The 17,501-nt window shown below is 35.2% G+C and overlaps 1 protein-coding gene across 3 annotated transcripts in view; it reads left to right on the top strand.

Annotated features, from left to right (window-relative positions):
- The window catches only part of LOC101899134 (homeobox protein 2), a 237,322-nt gene that overhangs the window by 117,181 nt on the left and 102,640 nt on the right, over positions 1 to 17,501 (top strand). For all 3 annotated transcript variants that reach the window (XM_059119127.1, XM_059119126.1, XM_059119128.1), the window contains exon 2: positions 8,598 to 8,900. In XM_059119127.1, the coding sequence (XP_058975110.1) occupies positions 8,598 to 8,900 (303 nt within the window). The remainder of the gene's footprint in view (positions 1 to 8,597; positions 8,901 to 17,501) is intronic.

Below are 17,501 nucleotides of genomic sequence, written 5' to 3'. Positions count from 1 at the left end.
GAAAAGTTCTGTCAAACTTTCTCATTTTTTCAAAATACCTCTTCACACTTATGCTTAAATAGTTAAATATTTGAATTTGCATGATCTTGTTTTCTTGTTCTCTAAACATATGCTCATAGCCATTAAACATACATTTATGTTATCGGCGAGAATCAACATCTTGTTGTCGGCACTGACAGGCAGGCAGACGATGCAAAACTAGAGTCTCATAAAACGCGCATACCTTGCTCGCTGATTTAGTTTCGTACGTGAATTAAGTGAATTTACAGAACGTTAATTTCCGTAACGTTCTGTTAAGCAGGTGTTTTGTTTTTTTTTTTGCTGAATTCCTCCAAAGAAAATCTAAAAATAGACAATGGAGAGAATTTTTAAACCAAAAAGAAATTATATGCTCTAGTAATGGTGTTTCTTAGAGTTTTGTTTCTAATAAAAATGGTCGAAAAGTTTTTTTTTTGCCGATTTTATGAATTTGTATATAAATGGATTTGCATTCCATTTGAATTAGCTTTCTGACAAAAAATAAAATATGAAATGTTCTCTATGTTCTCTAAAAAATCAACGACAATTTAACAATTCAACATTTTGTTAAGAGTCTAATGACCGTTTATTTTAATATATTTTCCAAACTGTTGACCCTCTATGGGGAAGGTTCCGAAGGAGTGGTCCAATATCTAAGTCTGATATAAATATAATACAGATTTGGACTACATCGTCTACTACATCGATATGAGACTAGCTGAAACCCGTGCGCTTCGCTACCCCATTTGATTTTTTCCATTCAAAAATTTAAAAACCCTAATTATTGTAATACTTTAGTGGGTAAAAAAAACAAATCGCTCGGTCTACCGACGCTTGAACATGCCAGAAACAGCTGACCATGAGAAAAGCAGGAAAATGTCAAATTTAGTCCTTCGGATTAATTTATTTCATAGCAAATGCCAAGCGTGCAGGAAACTCCAATCTTTTGAAGTTGAGTAGCATTTCTGTTGGAATTAAAGAATTCGAGGTAGCAACCTACTTCCCCGTAATAATCGTATTATCAATTAAATTGTCGTGTAGTTTTTTTACTGTAAGCCCAATACCACTGCAAAGGCGATGTGGGTAAATGCTTCTTAATAAAATCATATCTCAATCTCAGCCAATTTCAATATAATTTGACAAAATTTACTTTTAAACCAAATTTCGTCACACCTTCCATACTTCATTAAAATTGGTGCGACACATATGTGAAATCGGCCGAGAATATATACGGAAGCTATATCCAAATCTTAACCGATTTCTAATTAATTGATCAAATTTATTATTGTAACCAAATTCCGCCGCACATTCTGAATTTCATTGAAATCGGACATACATATCGTGTTTGGTACATAACATACATGAGATCGGGAGAATAATATATATGGGAGATATACTCAAACCTCAATCGATTTCAATACAATTTGACAAATTTATTTTTGTACCAATTTTTGTCACTTATGCCGAATTTCATTGGAAACGGACATACGTATCGTGTTTGGTGCATCAAATATGTGAAATCGGCCGAAAATATATATGAGAGCTATATCCAAATCTGAACCGATTTCAATATAATTTGACAAATTTATTTTCAGACAAAATCCCGTCACAAATTTCAATTTTTTAAAATCGAAGATACAAATCGTTTTTTGTGGCATCAAATAAACGAAATCGGTCGAAAATATATATGGGAGCTATATCCAAATCTGAACCGATTTTAAAATAATTTGAAAAACTTATTTTTGTACCAAATTTAGTCACTCATGTCGAATTTCATTGAAATCGGACTACGTATCATGTTTGGTGCATCAAATATGTGAAATCGGAAGAAAACATGCATTGGAGCTATATCCAAATCTGAACCGATTTCAATATAATTTGGAAAATTTATTTTTGTCCCAAATTTCGTTGCGCGTTCCAGATTATATATAGACTATATATGTAATCGATCAATAGATATGTGCATATAAATCTAAATTTTTGGGAGGTTCCTCCGATTATGATGCTATATCTCCAGTTCCAAGTGAATTTAAAAAATTTATATAACCTATGTTACTTTCAGGCGATGTTGTAGTATACTTGGAAATTTTCAGGTAAATCTGTTGTTACAAACAAGAATATAAGTGATTATTTTTGGAAAATTTTGAAAACCAATATTTATACCCTACACCACATTGTAGTCAGGGTATTATATCATTGTGTATTTGTGTTTGTCATAACGAAGGAAGCGAGATAGTCCCATAGTTTCTTTTGATGATCTGCATAGAATAACATTCTGAGCCGATTTATACATGTGCGTCTGTCTGCCCTTCGGTCCGTCCATTCATTTGTCCATGTACTTTTGTAAACAAGTAGTGAAATACCTTGTATTGAACCGGAATTATACCCTGTTGGGAGATTTAGAAAAGCTTCGGGAAATGTACGACAGGTGACCAAGGAGGTATGAAAACGAAAACCTAGGCGACAACGGTCCCGAAAATAAAGCAAGTTTGGAACATTTGGAAGGTGTACAAATGGACCTAGGTGACCTATTGTCCCCTTAACCGAAATTGGACTTTTGACCGAAATTGAAGTCAAATGGACCTAGGTGACCTATGGTCCCCTTGACTGAAATTGGACTCTGGTAGGGAATTTAGACCAGCTCTGGAGAGATGCGAAAAAATTGGACCTAGGTGACATGTGCTACCAAAAAAATTTGAAAATTTTAATCACCTTCGAAAAAGTGGACTTGGATGAATTATGATTTAATAAAAGACTCTACTGGGAAATTTTGACCAACTCCGGGGGACATGCGAAAAGGTGTAGTCGTACAGGGTTCCCATATTCGACGGACCCCTCTGGCAACGCCAAAACTTTAGACAGAGATGCCACATCGCTTAATGACATACCGCGTTCGAAGCGTCAGTCCAAGCAGATTTTTACCATGAACCAATACACGCCACGCGAGCGCTCTGAAATAGTTGAAATTTACATTAAACAGAAGAAGTCAATTGTGAAAACTCAACTGGTAAGGCTCTTTCTAATCCGAAGAGGCCAAAGGCGATCGGCCGAGAATATCGCTGCCGTACGAGCCAGTGTTGAGAGGTCCCCAAGAACATCCCAAAAACGCCGTTCTCAGCAGTTGGACATGGCTCGGTTCACTTTACAGCGGATTATTCGCATTGATTTGCATTTGTTCCCGTACAAAATTCAATTGACGCAAAGAATGTTGCCTGCGGACAAGCCTCGTCGATTGGAATGGGCCCAAAGAGTCATCGAAATGGCCGAAGATGACGAGCAACTTTGGAACAAAATTATCATGTCCGATGAAGCCCATTTCACATTGAATGGTACCGTAAATAAGCAAAATTGCCGTTTTTACGCCACTGAAAATCCTAAGGAGATTCAAGAATTGCCTCTTCATGACGAAAAAGTCACAGTTTGGTGCGGCGTTAGTGCGAAAACGGTCATTGGGCCGTTTTTCTTCCAAAATGAAAATGGCCATGCTGTTACCATCAATCAGGAGCGTTATCGCGACATGATGACCAATTTTGTGATGCCAATTATTCGTCGAAAGCGTATGAGGCAGTTCTGGTTTCAACAAGACGGCGCTCCACCGCACACAAGTCGCATAACAATCGATTTTCTGAAGAATTTGTTTCCGGGCTGTTTAATGTCGAAAAGTGGTGATTTGGACTGGCCACCGCGTTCGCCCGATTTGACGCCGCCTGACTTCTTCCTGTGAGGATATTTGAAGTCAAAGGTTTACGTTAACAAGCCAAGGACCGTAGAAGTGCTCAAGGACAACATTCGTGAAGAAATAGCCGCTATTCCGGCCGAAATGTTGACAAAAAGATGGAAAATGCAGCAAAAAGGGCACAATACGTCATCAACGCCAGAGGCGGCCATTTGAGAGATATCATATTCAAAAATTGATATAAACAAATCTACTTGGAACAAATTAAATGATTCAAATTGCCAACCGCCAAATTTTAATTAAAAAAAAACAAAAAAAAAAAAAAAACATGGGTCCGTCGAATATGGGCAACCCTGCAGATATATTAAAAAGTTTCATCTTTCATTGGTGTGTTACTAGAAAGGAGTATGAGAAGGAGTGGGCCAATAAAGTACTTTTTCGAATCTGACTTGTGAGAAGACCTCTTGATCTTGGTGAAAAGATCTATAGATCTTCCAAAAAGATTTTTTATATAAAATATCTATAGATTTTCTATGAGATTTTATGTTTGGTCGATTTCCTGCTACAAATGTTTAAAAACCCTGGCAAAACTGGCAACCCTGTTTTCAATTAATTTCCGTATGTTGCTGAGTATTAAGAGTGAGACAATTTAGTAGCTAACAAAAAAAGTGATACCATTTGCAAATGGCTAAAAAAAGTGTTTCGGTTTCCATTTAATTAGATTGTAACAGAGAAGCGTTATTTGCATGAGTGTTGTTGTTGGGTGTGTTTTTTGTTTTTTGGTTTTTTGTAATTGCAAATTAAATAAACAAAAGCAAAAGTAATTCTATAAACTGTTAACTGTTCGAGATCGAGTTGTATTTAGTTCGAAATGGAAACAGAGCGAAAATTAATTATTCCATCAAATAGAGGCTATAGATCAAGTTCATGCTATTAAGATTTGGCATGTTTTGCAAGAGCTACATTCAAGGTTCAGTTAATAAGGGGGTGTAAGATCAAGTTCAGATAGTAATTTAAATTTGTTCAATAATTAAAGGGAAGGTTTTTTTTGTTCTGGGAGGAGGGATTTGTTTTGAAGAGCTAAAATATTTGCCTAGAAAAAAAACGACTCAAAACGTGCCTCATCGAAATAAGGGATTTAGATCCTACATGTCTTTGGACGGAATCCTTTTCAGTACATGTAAGAGACGATCTAGAGGTGTTGGCCTGCCTCTCGAAGGGTTTGCCTCCGATTTGGTCCATTGTAATATTACTATCAAACTGAGATCGAGTTCTGAGATATACAATATGGGTTAACTCCTTCTACTACCTCCCACCAAAGGGTGAACATTTCCATAGAACATACTTTAATATTTGTATCAATGCTAGGTAAAGTGCAAAAAACGGACGATATCGGCCCACTCCATCAAGTACTTTCCTGCAAAGGATAATTTTGAAAAATATTAAAAAACTGTCGGTGTAGAGTCCGATTTTTTCGTACATCCCAATATTTCAAAACCTGATGTGAAAATTGAATAGAATCTTGGTACCTCTCCCCAAAATTCCAATTTGGTCCGTTTCCGTCACCAGCATATATCGCTCTTTTATTCAAAGAGTGACATTAAAGTCCATATTAAAATTTTAGATTCTTTAAAATAGTTCCTGTTAGGAATTCTTAGTACTCAAAAAGCACAATTCGCTCATATGACATATTTTTTTTGACATATTTTTTTGATCAAAACTTCGTATATCGTACTAAATCTCCAATCTTTCAAGCTTTTATATATTATTCAGGTTTTTCTTTTTTCGGAAAGAAAGAAAAGAAAATGTTTATATCTTTACACCAAAAAGTCTTCAAAATCTTTCGTTTTGCAGTTTATTCAGGAGAATATTAGTAAAACCATTGCGGAATGAACCCACATCCAATTTTTGTGTCCAAAACTATTTCAAAGTCTTTTGATAATAAAAATTGGCAACCACCAACCAAAAATTGGATACCAACAGATACCTCAATGTCAAATGTTGGGATTTCAGGTCTTTAAATTCTCCCATTATCAATTTTAGTACCATTGAGTACAATTTTAGTACGTATATCCAAAACCACCGCCTTCTCTCAACCACAAACACCAACAGTGGCATCCATGTCAAATTTCAGGATTTCAGTTCTATCACCTTACCCAAAACACAATTTTGTACCAATTAGTACTTTTCGAACGATACTATACACATTTCCAATACCAAATTTAGTCCTAATTAGAACTTTTCGTACAAAATCACCTCCATATTTTAATTCCAGATACCAAGAGAGAGAAATCTCAATATCCAATTTGATGATTCCAGCCATATCCCTTCACTCAATACCAAATTAAGTGCCATATAGTATTTTTCGTAAAAATGTTGGACACATTTTCAAAGCTCCGCCATATCACAAAAACTTATACAATTGGTAATCTAAAAATAAAATTTCAGAATGTAATCTCTATCCCTTCACTCAATACCAAATATAGTACCATTCAGTACGTCTCGTGCAAATAATGTACAGATTTCAGATACCCCCAACATATGTCCTAGCTGCGCATGAACAGGGGCCATAATATCAAATTCCAGATTTTTAACACAATCTGTTCAGCCAATACTAAATTGTACTAAAATAGTACTATTTATATAGTATAGTATAGTATATTGTACTTGTAGTACACATTTCCAAAATCACCTCTTTATCACAAGCCTACCCCCAAAAGGGACCCTAATAAAAATATCAAAATTCCAGCTTCATCCGTTCACCCTAAACTAAACTGTTCCAAAGTATTTAGTAAAGTTCGCACACTTAGTACATACAAGGTGGGATAACATAGGTGCAACAAAGTCAAACGCAAATGACAAAAAATGTCGGAAATAGCATCAAATTTCAGAATAAGTAAAGATATGTTAGAATTGGTCGCCTTTGGCACGAATTATGGCCTTCAAACAGCAATTAAATCGTCACACGCTGTCCGAATTTTGCTCTGTGAAATTTTGGCCCATTCTCGGCGAAGCGCTTGCTTGACACTTTGGTATTTTTAGTGCCAATCTTGCTTTCCAAAATACTCCAGACACCATAGTTCAACGGATTGGTCTCCGGAGATTTTGGTGGCCATTGTACGCTGGAAATTAAGCGAGCAGCCTCATTTTGTAACTATTCTTGGGTGGCGTGTGCTTAATGCGATGGTGCTGAGTCCGGTTGGAATGTCCAAAGTCTGCGACCAAATTGTTTGCGAGCCCAAGTCTTTAATACGCCCTCCAGATTTTTTTTGCGATAATATTCGGCATTTTGGCATATTCTGATGCCACGGTCGATTAATACGAGCGGAGAGCGACCATCGGTTGTTATGGCGGCCCACACCGTCACCATGGCCGGCGCTTAAGTTCTGGTGGCCAACCGAAGGTGCACATTTTCAGCCGACCTCTTTGGCAAGTAAACACTATCATTTTTTTTTTGTTTACAAACTGCTGGACAACGAATGTTTTCTCATCGGAGAAACCCACATTCGGCAGTTCACCACTTTCGGCCAAGCGAAGCAACTCTTTAGAGCTTTTGAGTCAATTTTCTTTCTGTTGCGGTGTAAGTTCTTGCATTTTTTGGTATTTCAATGGCTTTACCCCGATCTTATTTTTCAATATTTGCCGAATGGAAAATCTCGATATGTTCAGCTTACGAGCCATTTTTCGGCCACTGCGACGCGGGTTTCGATTCAGTTGCTTCTTTACTTTTCGAACAATTTCTGCTGATGTTTTATGTTTTCTTCCATTTCCTTGACGTCGGGCTACGCTACCAGTATCACGGTAACGAGTGATGGTACGAGACACAAAAGATTTATTCACATTTAAATGCTGGAGTGCTCTAACGATATCCGCTTGTGGTTTTCCAGCCAAATATAAAGAAATCACACTATCACGCTTGAATTCCATCACGAATAACTTTTTTTCCGGAAAATTCTCACCAAAATGCTTTTGTACGCTTGTAAACAATATAATGAGCTATCACTGGAATAATTTTAACAGCCATCGGACGGGTGGCTTAGACAGCAGTCTGAATGTATTCATAGTTTAGTAAATTTAGGTATTTTTCTTTTCCAGTACGATTTTGCAAAAACCCAGCCATATCACACGTCTACGAACCAAGACTGGCCGTCGTGCAAAGCTTTAAGATTTTTACTTCAGCCATTTAGTCTGGGTCAGCCAGTTATTTCACTACTCTTTTATCTTTATCTTAAGAACTCAATGACTTACAGTTTTTACTTTGCTTGATAAAAAGTGCTTGATCTTGTACCGAAGTTTAGCACTGAAATCTGATAACCTCTTTCCAAATAATTGTCTACGTAGTTTTATTTATTTATTTATTTTTTGTAGTAATCTATTTAATTCGAGAGTTTAAATTTCGGCGGTTGACATAAAATTAGTTTTTCTTGAAACTGAGTTTTTTCGAGATGTAAAATTGTTGGAGTAAATAAGCGTTATGCTGGTTATTACTATGGATACTAATTTTTCCAAATTTATTACCAATGCTTTTTTAAAAAAAATAATTAGTCCGAAACGATTTAACATTTTTGACGATAGTTTAGGCCATTCACAGCCTTCATGACATGGGAATCCTTATTTTAACATGGCTACTATATTTTCTTTCTTTTAAACTTTTAATTTATATTCAAGTTTATAGATCACTGCTTAAGTATTTTCAAGGTGAGATTAGAAAGTGGTTGGCAACACTTGATGTGGCCACACTAGTTTGTGTCTTAAGTCTTTTGTTTTATAACTTTTCTCCATATACCCCTGACAAGCTGCAACGGTTTTTATTAAGATAAAACATATAAAATCTAAAGCATACTCTTAGGATCTCTCATTTATTGCAAACCTATTTTCTTACATCTTTCTTTCAACGTTACAGAACCCATGATTTTGCGCCACCATTAAATGCCAACCTCAACTATACAAATTTAAATAACTCTCAACATAAAACTAATCATAACGCCAACAACAACAACAACAACAACAACGAAGACAATACAATAGCAACAACAACGAACAAAATGCATTCACACCAACTGGATGGCTACAATGATTCAATGCACTCGGGCAGTATTTCATCAATTGAAAGGCCTAATGGAGGCGCATTAGCGTTGCACTATGCAGCGGCAAGAGGTTGTTTGGATTGCGTGCAACTGTTGGTAGCAGCATCAGCTGATATTTGGTAAGTTATTTATGGCTGCTCTGTATTTATTTATTAATATTTTGCCAACATCAATCATTGTTGTATGGAAAAAACAAAGGGGCTGTGTATAACACCTAGTTGCTGGCAAGGGTGTAAAATTTATGTTGCATTTGAGAGATCAGAAAGCAAATAATTAACTGAATTTTCATGTAATATTTAATTTGTTGTTAACTACTTATTGCTTGTTTGGTATTTGTTTAAATAAGAGTAATTAATTATGGCATTTTCGACAAGATACGCATTGAGTATGAACATAAATACAAAATAAATTTCACAGTGATAAACTGAAGTTTTGAAAAAAGCTAAAAATAAATCTTTAAATGTTTCTTTTAAAATAGAATAGATTTCAAAATCAAGATAACTCTTATTAGGGAAATACATTGAAGCATGATGATCATACGATGATCAATGTCATAACATTTAGTGTCAATCTGACCAACCCTTTTCATTTTTCTCTTGGGCTTATGAACACCAACCCCATATATTTTCTATAAATCGAGCACATTTCATGTTTGGACTAGATCTACTTTTATTCCAGTTTTTTTCTGTGCGTCTCAATTACCGTTCAAAATGTAGAAAAATAACCAATCTCATACAGAGCGAAAGACGTTCCAGTCATTCTTTCACCTCCCGCCCGTGAGCCACTGTGCCCGATTAAATCGAGATTTTTTGCCCTTTTCTTCGAGAAAGCATTTTTTGAGACGAACCACGATACCCGGATATTTCTCACCAAAATCCGGGTCTAAGATGCGTGTCTATCTATCTGGTATAGACAATATAGGTAGAATTTGAAAGGCTATGAAAATTATTAATTTCGTAGTTGGTAATTTGTTTAAAATTTTTAAACGGGTTGGTAACTATATCTCCTAACCAGAGAACATTTTTCAAAAATATTGACCTTTGAAATATTTTGACTTTGATAACCGTATTGTTATACGGTTTAACTTTTACTCGGAGAGAAAATTTAAATTCTAAGTACTCTGCAAGAAAATGTTCCCTTTGGGCATGAAGACACTTTTTTGACTTTTTTGTCCTTTATTCAAAAACGGTAACAAAAACTCCTTGCAGGCGGGATCGTAAAAAGTTAAAGTATTCCAAAATGTTATTAGTCATCCAATCCTATGATAATCCATAGAGTGCAACAAAACTTTTAATCGTACCCGAACGGAAGCAATTCGTACATATAAAAACGCAATGCAAACGTCAAATTTAGTACCATTTAGTATTTTTCTCTTCTTTTACTAACTATACACCTAGCGTGGCCTCCATATCAAATTTCAGAATTCAAGCTCTATCCTAAGACTCAATCCCAAATTAATTAGCATACTTTTCTTACAGTTATACTACACATGTCTAAATCTAACTCCTTCTCTCTACCCTTGATACCAACAGTGACCTCGATACCAAATTTCAGAATTCCATCTTTATCCCCACACAAAGGCACTTTTTGTGGCATTTTGCTCTTCTTCGTTCATAGCACTCGTTTCCAAAGCCACCTACATCCCACAAGTAAAGACACCAAGAGTGACAACAAATTTCGAAATTTCACATCTATCCCTTCACCCAATAGTAGTTTTAATAGAATTTACTTCTTTAGGCACCTTCAAAACAATCCCCATATCTCAACCTCAGCTACCGAGAGTTTCAGGATTTCAGTTCTTTAATTTCCCAATACCGAATTAAATATTATTTAGTACTTTTCGAATAATTATAGTACACATTTCCAAAATCACCTACATATCTCATTTCCAGATACCAACAGAGGACACAATATCAAATATGCGGATTCCAGCCCCACCCCTTCACCCAATACCAAATTTGGTACTATTTCGTACTTTTTTCTTTAGTACTTTTCGCACAATTATTGTACACATTTCAAAAACCACCTCCATATCTTTAAAATCATTTCGTATTTTTCGTACAATTATTAGCACGTTTCCAAAACCAAACTTTCATGAAAATTTAAGGATTCCAGCTGTATTCTTTAATCCAAAACCGAATTTAGTTCCATTTAGTACTTTTCGTACTAATATAGAACACATTTCCAAGCCACCGTCAAATCTTAAACACAGATACCATCAATATTCTAAATATTAAATTTCAGAATTTTATCCTATCACGAAACCACTTCCACCTATATCCTATCGTCTCCTCTCTGTTCACCAAATACCACATTGTACCATATATAGTACTATTTAGTAATTTTCGTGAATTCGTAGTACACATTTCCAAAACCAACTCCTTATCACAAACCTATCACTAACAGGGACCCCAATACAGTATTTCAAAATGCCAACTTAATCCGTTCACCTTTTAGCAAACAGTTCCAAATTTCACACTATTTAGTACAGTTCGCACACTTATTACACATTTCCAAGACATTTCTATTTCCTTCATATATCACTAAATTTCAAGTTTTTAGCTCTTTTCATTCACACTATTCCTAATGGTATCATTTTAGAGACTAAGAAACATTTTGGAAAATCAAAGTTCGAATTTCCAAAAACCCTTGGCATTCAAATTTCAGAACTCTAGCACATTCTAATAGTATTCAATTTTCAGTTCATTTTATTACGAATTTCAAAAACCCTACCCTTATCACACGCATCCGCACCAAGACTTACCCTCGTAAAAATGCTAAGATTCTAGTTTCAGACATTTTGTCTGGGCGTTGATTCTCGTTAAGTTACTCAGTTGGCCTCTAAAAAACCTTTTTAATTTTCAATAAATTTACAATATTTTTCGAATTTACTTCAAATTTTCTTATAGTTTTAGTCAGTCTGGGTTGTGGAAAATTCCAAACCGATTTTTTAGTACTCGGTTTGTATAACCAAACCCCAAACTTTTTTGTAGCCTTTTCCAAATATTTTGAGGTATATTTCACAAGATTTAATATAGAGCTATGAAAATTGATATATAAGCTTAAATTACTTCAAGAATTATTGGTTTAAAAAAATGGGTCACATCGGTCCACTCTTTGGTATAGCCAAATGTAGATGATCCCCGTTTTATTCATAATTTCGCTAAATGTCATTACCTGCAACAAATATCAGCATGTGGTCATGTTTTGGTAGCCCCCTTTTTATACCCTACACCACAAGGTGGTCACGGTATTATGTTTTTGTGCATTTGTTTGTAACAGGCAAATGGAAACAAGAAAGACCCATAGTTCCTTTTGATGATCTGCATAGAATCACATTCCGTATGTCCGTCTGTTCATGTATTTTTGTAAACAAAGTACAGGTCGCATTTATTGCCAGATCCATATGAAATTTTGCACAAATAATATGTTTGGCCCAAGGACGAACCCTATTAAAATTGGAGATAATCGGTTAAAATTTAGATATAGCTCCTATATATCTTCGTCCGATTTGCCTTTTATTGTGCGCCAAAGATTATACCAAATAGTATGTAATTTTGCACATACGACCAGATTAGGCCTGAAAATAAGTATGCCAAATTTTATCGAAATCGGTACAGATATAGCTATACCTCCGGTATATATTGTTCATCCGATTTGTTATTTTTGCCCCCCGCAGCCGTAATATGCACTTTGTAATAACGATATTTGGGGAAATACATTAAATAAAACTCAGAAATACCTTTGCTAAAGTTTATCGATATAGGTTCAGATTTGGATATAGCTCCAATTCGTTCGATGTGCATTTTTTTTGCACCAAACGTATAATATCAGCCCAGATTAGGCCTGAAAATGAGTATGCCAAATTTTATCGAAATCGGTTCTGATGTAGCTATAGCTCCCATGTATGTTGTTCATCCAATTTGTTGAATTAATCCTGCACAGCCGCAATATGCACTCCGTAGTAACTATAATCGTGAAAATATATCAAATACAGCTCAGAAATACCTTTGCCAATTTTTATCGAGATCGGTGACAAGGACGAACCCTATTAAAATTCGATATACTCGGTCAAAATTTAGATATAGATCTCATGAATATCTTCGACCGACTTGCCTTTTATTGTGCACCCAAATAGTATGGAATTTTCGATCGAATTAAGCCTGAAAATAAGTATGCCAAATTTGATCGAAATAGGTTCAGATATAGCAATAGCTTTCATAAATACTGTTCATCCGATTTGTTATTTCCGTCCTTCGTAGCCGTAATATTCACTCTGTAACAACGATATTTGGGGAAATATATTAAACAAAACTCAGAAATACATTTGCTAAAGTTTATCGAAATCGGTTCAGATTTGGATATAGCTCCCATATATATCTTAGTTGAAATTTACGACCAGATTGGACCTGAAAATAAGTACGCCAAATTTTATTGAAATCGGTTCAGATATATCTATACCTCCGGTATATATTGTTCATCCCATTTGTTATTTTTGCCCTCCGCAGCTGTAATATGTACTCTGTAACAACGATATTTGGGCAAATATATCAAATACAGCTCAGAAATACCTTTGCCAATTTTTATCGAGATCGGCGACAAGGACGAACCCTATTGAAATTCGATATAATCGGTCAAAATTAGATATAGCTCCCGATGTGCCTTTGATTGTGCACCAAACGTGTAATATCAGCCCGAATAGTATGGAATTTTGCACATACAACCAAATCAGGCCTGAAAATATGTATGCCATATATCTCAGAAATACCTCTGCCAAATTTTATCGAAATAATTTTGCCAAATTTTATGAAATACATCCCAGAGATCGGCTCGGGTTTGGATAAAGCTCCCAAATCCGGTTTCAAGTGAACTGTGTACCAAATGGGTAATACAAGACCGAATTGAAAAGGCACAAATGCCTCGGAAAATTTAGTAGAAATCGATTCAGAGGAGGATATTCCCTTCATATATTAGTTCTTTTGGACTTTAAATTATAACTAAAATCATACTTGGTATGATTTCATTCATAAAAGTTCCCCATAAAAACTTTTATTTGTTATGTGAAGCTCTACTAAATATGCAAAGTGGTGTAGGGTATCATAATATCGGCGCCGCCCAACTTTAAAACTTTCTTTACTGGTTTAGTAATTCCTACGGTCTGGGTCACATTTCCAATCGATTTTGTTGACAATTTTTATTTTATTTTCTTCAGTGTTACCATTCAATCGGATTTATTTCCACAAATAGAATAATTCTAAATTTGAAATATATTTACAAATTTATAACTTTCACCACTTAACATTTGTTTGCTTTCTTCTACATTATAATTTTGAAATTTCTCCAAGTAATTAATACGAAATTATTTCCATTTAAACATAGTTTAATGCCAAGAAATGCAAATGACTGTTAAAAGACAATAATAATTTTAATTGAATTGTAATTTCAAATCGAGTCGATTTCAACATCATTTGATCATTTACAACCTCTTTAAGTTTCTATTAACATTGTCCATCGTTAATTGTTTAATTAAACATTTAAATATAAAAATTTTGTTAAAATGAGTATTTCTTGATTGAAGTCAATGCCTGTTAAGTCAAAGACTTGGCTGGTTAATAAACTCTGTCGCTCTGTAATTATGAATTACTAAACTGGTGTTCTACTTTGTGACCAAAATTTGTGTTAACAATTATTTGAAAAATAAGTGCTGTGTCGGATTACAATAAACAATCCATTGCTGTTGTATTATTTGCTGCCAACTATGTTTGATTAGATTGTAGTCTCACCGAATTGTTTTTTTTTATACCCTACACCACATAGTGGTAAGGGTATTATGTCTTTGTGCATTTGTTTGTAACATAGAGAAGGAAACGAGATAGACCCATAGTTACTTTTGAGAACCTTCATAGAATCACTTTCTGAGTCGATTTATGCATGTCCGTCCGTCTGTCCGTCCGTCCGTCCGTCTGTCCGTCCGTCCGTCCGTCCGTCCGTCTGTCCATGTATTCTTGTGAAGATGAAATTTTCCAAACAATATTTTTTTGGCCCAAGGACGAACCCTATTGAAATTGGTGAGAATCGGATCAAATTTAGATATAGCTCCCATATATATCTTCATCCGATTTCGGGTTAAATGAGCACCAAATGTCCACTATCAGTCCAAATTACCTGAATTTTGGCACACCCAACCGGGTTCGGCCTAGAAGCAAGTATATCAAATTTGGAGAAAATCGGTTCAGATATAGCTATAGCTCCCATATATATCTTTCATCCGATTTGATCTTTAAGTCCCTCACATTCCTACTATGCACTCCACAACCGTGATATTTGGTACCAGGTATTAGATGGAGCACAGAAATAGCTGTTTTAAATTTTATCGAAATCGGTTCAGATGTGGATATAGCTCCCATATATATCTTCATCCGATTTCGGGTTAATTGACCACCAAATGGCCAATATCAGCCCAAATGGCCCGAATTTTGGCACATGTGACCGAGATTAGAATTAAAGTAAATACAACAAATTTGGAGAAAATCGGTTCAGATTTGGATATAGCTCCCATATATATCTTCATCCGATTTCGGGTTAATTGTGCACCAAATGGCCGATATAAGTCCAAATGGACTGAATTTTAGTACATCGGACCAAATTCAGCCTAGAAGCAAGTATATCAAATTTAGTGAAAATCGGTTCAGATATAGATATAGCAACCATATATATGTTTCATCCGATTTAGTGTTTTAGTCCCTTACATTCGTAATGTTCACTCCACAACCGTAATATTTGGTACCAGATATAAGGTACAGCCCAGAAATAGCTGTTTGTAATGTTATCGAAATCGGTTCAGATTTGGATATAGCTCCCATATATATCTTCATCCGATTTCGGGTTAATTGTGCATCAAATGGCCGATATAAGTCCAAATGGACTGAATTTTAGTACATCGGACCAAATTCAGCCTAGAAGCAAGTATATCAAATTTAGTGAAAATCGGTTCAAATACAGATATAGCAACCATATATATGTTTCATCCGATTTAGTGTTTTAGTCCCTTACATTCGTAATGTTCACTCCACAACCGTGATATTTGGTACCAGGTATTAGATGGAGCACAGGAATAGCTGTTTTAAATTTTATCGAAATCGGTTCAGATTTAGATATAGCTCCCATATATATCTTCATCCGATTTCGGGTTATTGACCACCAAATGGCCGTAATAGCATCAATTTTGGCAAATCCGACCGAAACCAGCATAGAAGCAAGTACACCAATTTTAGTAAAAATCGGTTCAGATATAGCTATAGCTCCCATATATATGTTTCATCCGATTTCGTCTTTAAATCCCTCACATTCGTAATATGCACTCCACAGAAATGATATTTGGTACCAGTTATCAGATAAAGCCCAAAAATAGTTGATTTTAATTTTATTAAAATCTGTTCCGATTTGGATATGCCTCCCATATATATCTTCATCCGATTTCGTGTTAATTGTGCATCAAATGGCCAATATCAGCCCAAATGGCATGAATTTTGGCAAATCCGACCGAAACCAGAATATAAGCAAGTACACACATTTTAGTAAAAATCGGTTCAGATATAGATCTAGCTCCGTATATATGTTTCATCCGATTTGCTCTTTAAGTCCCTTACATTCGTAATATACTCTTCACAGGAATGATATTTGGTACCAGATATCAGATAAAGCCCAAAAATAGTCGATTTTGATTTTATAAATATCTGTTCAGATTTGGATTTAGTATAGCATAGCATACTCTTCACAGGAATGATATTTGGTACCAGATATCAGATAAAGCCCAAAAGTAGTCGCTTTTAATTTTCTCAAAATCTGTTCAGATTTGGATATAGCACCCATATGTATCTTCATTCGATTTCGAGTTAATTGTGCAACAAATCGCCAATATAAACCGAAATGGCATGAATTTTGGCATATCTGGCCAAATTCAGCCTAGAAGCAAGGACACCAATTTTAGTAAAAGTCGTTTCAGATATAGCTATAGCTCCCAAATATATCTTCATCCGATTTCGGATTAAATGTGCAGCAAATGGCTAATATTGGTACATCAAATTTAGTGAAAATCGGTCGGATACAGCTATAGCTCCTATATATACCTTTCATCCGATTTGTACTTTAAGTCCCTCAAATTCGAAAAATGTACGATACAAGAATAATATTTGGTATCAGATGCAGCCAAGAAATATCTTCTTTTTCAGTTTTACAAATATCGGTTCAGATTTGGATATACCTCCTATATATATCTTCATCCAATTTCGTGTTGATTGCGCACCAAATGTCCAATATCAGCCCAAATGTCCTGAGTTTTGGCAAATCTGACCGAATTCAGCCTAGAATCAAATACATCAAACTTGGTGATAATCGGTTCAGATATAGCTATAGTTCGTAAAATGCACGATAGAATTAGATAGATTTTGATTTTGTACCAAATATCTCATAGAGCTCTGAAATGCTCTGTATAAACCTTTTTACGAGAGCTCTACTAAATATGCATAGTGGTGTAGGGTATCATATAGTCGGCCCCGCCCGACTTTTGAGCTTTCCTTACTGGTTTTTTATATGTAATTTTACTAACATCTTTGTGCCAAAAAAAATATTTTTTATGAGTGTTTGATTCCAATGAAACAAGTTTTTTAATTCTCTTCGAATCCAACTTTATTTCAATTGAAATTGTTGTCGAAGTTACT

Source organism: Musca domestica, unplaced genomic scaffold, assembly GCF_030504385.1.
Source record: "Musca domestica strain aabys unplaced genomic scaffold, Musca_domestica.polishedcontigs.V.1.1 14, whole genome shotgun sequence".
Taxonomy (NCBI): domain Eukaryota; kingdom Metazoa; phylum Arthropoda; class Insecta; order Diptera; family Muscidae; genus Musca; species Musca domestica.
This window is presented reverse-complemented; position numbering and strand designations above follow the sequence as displayed.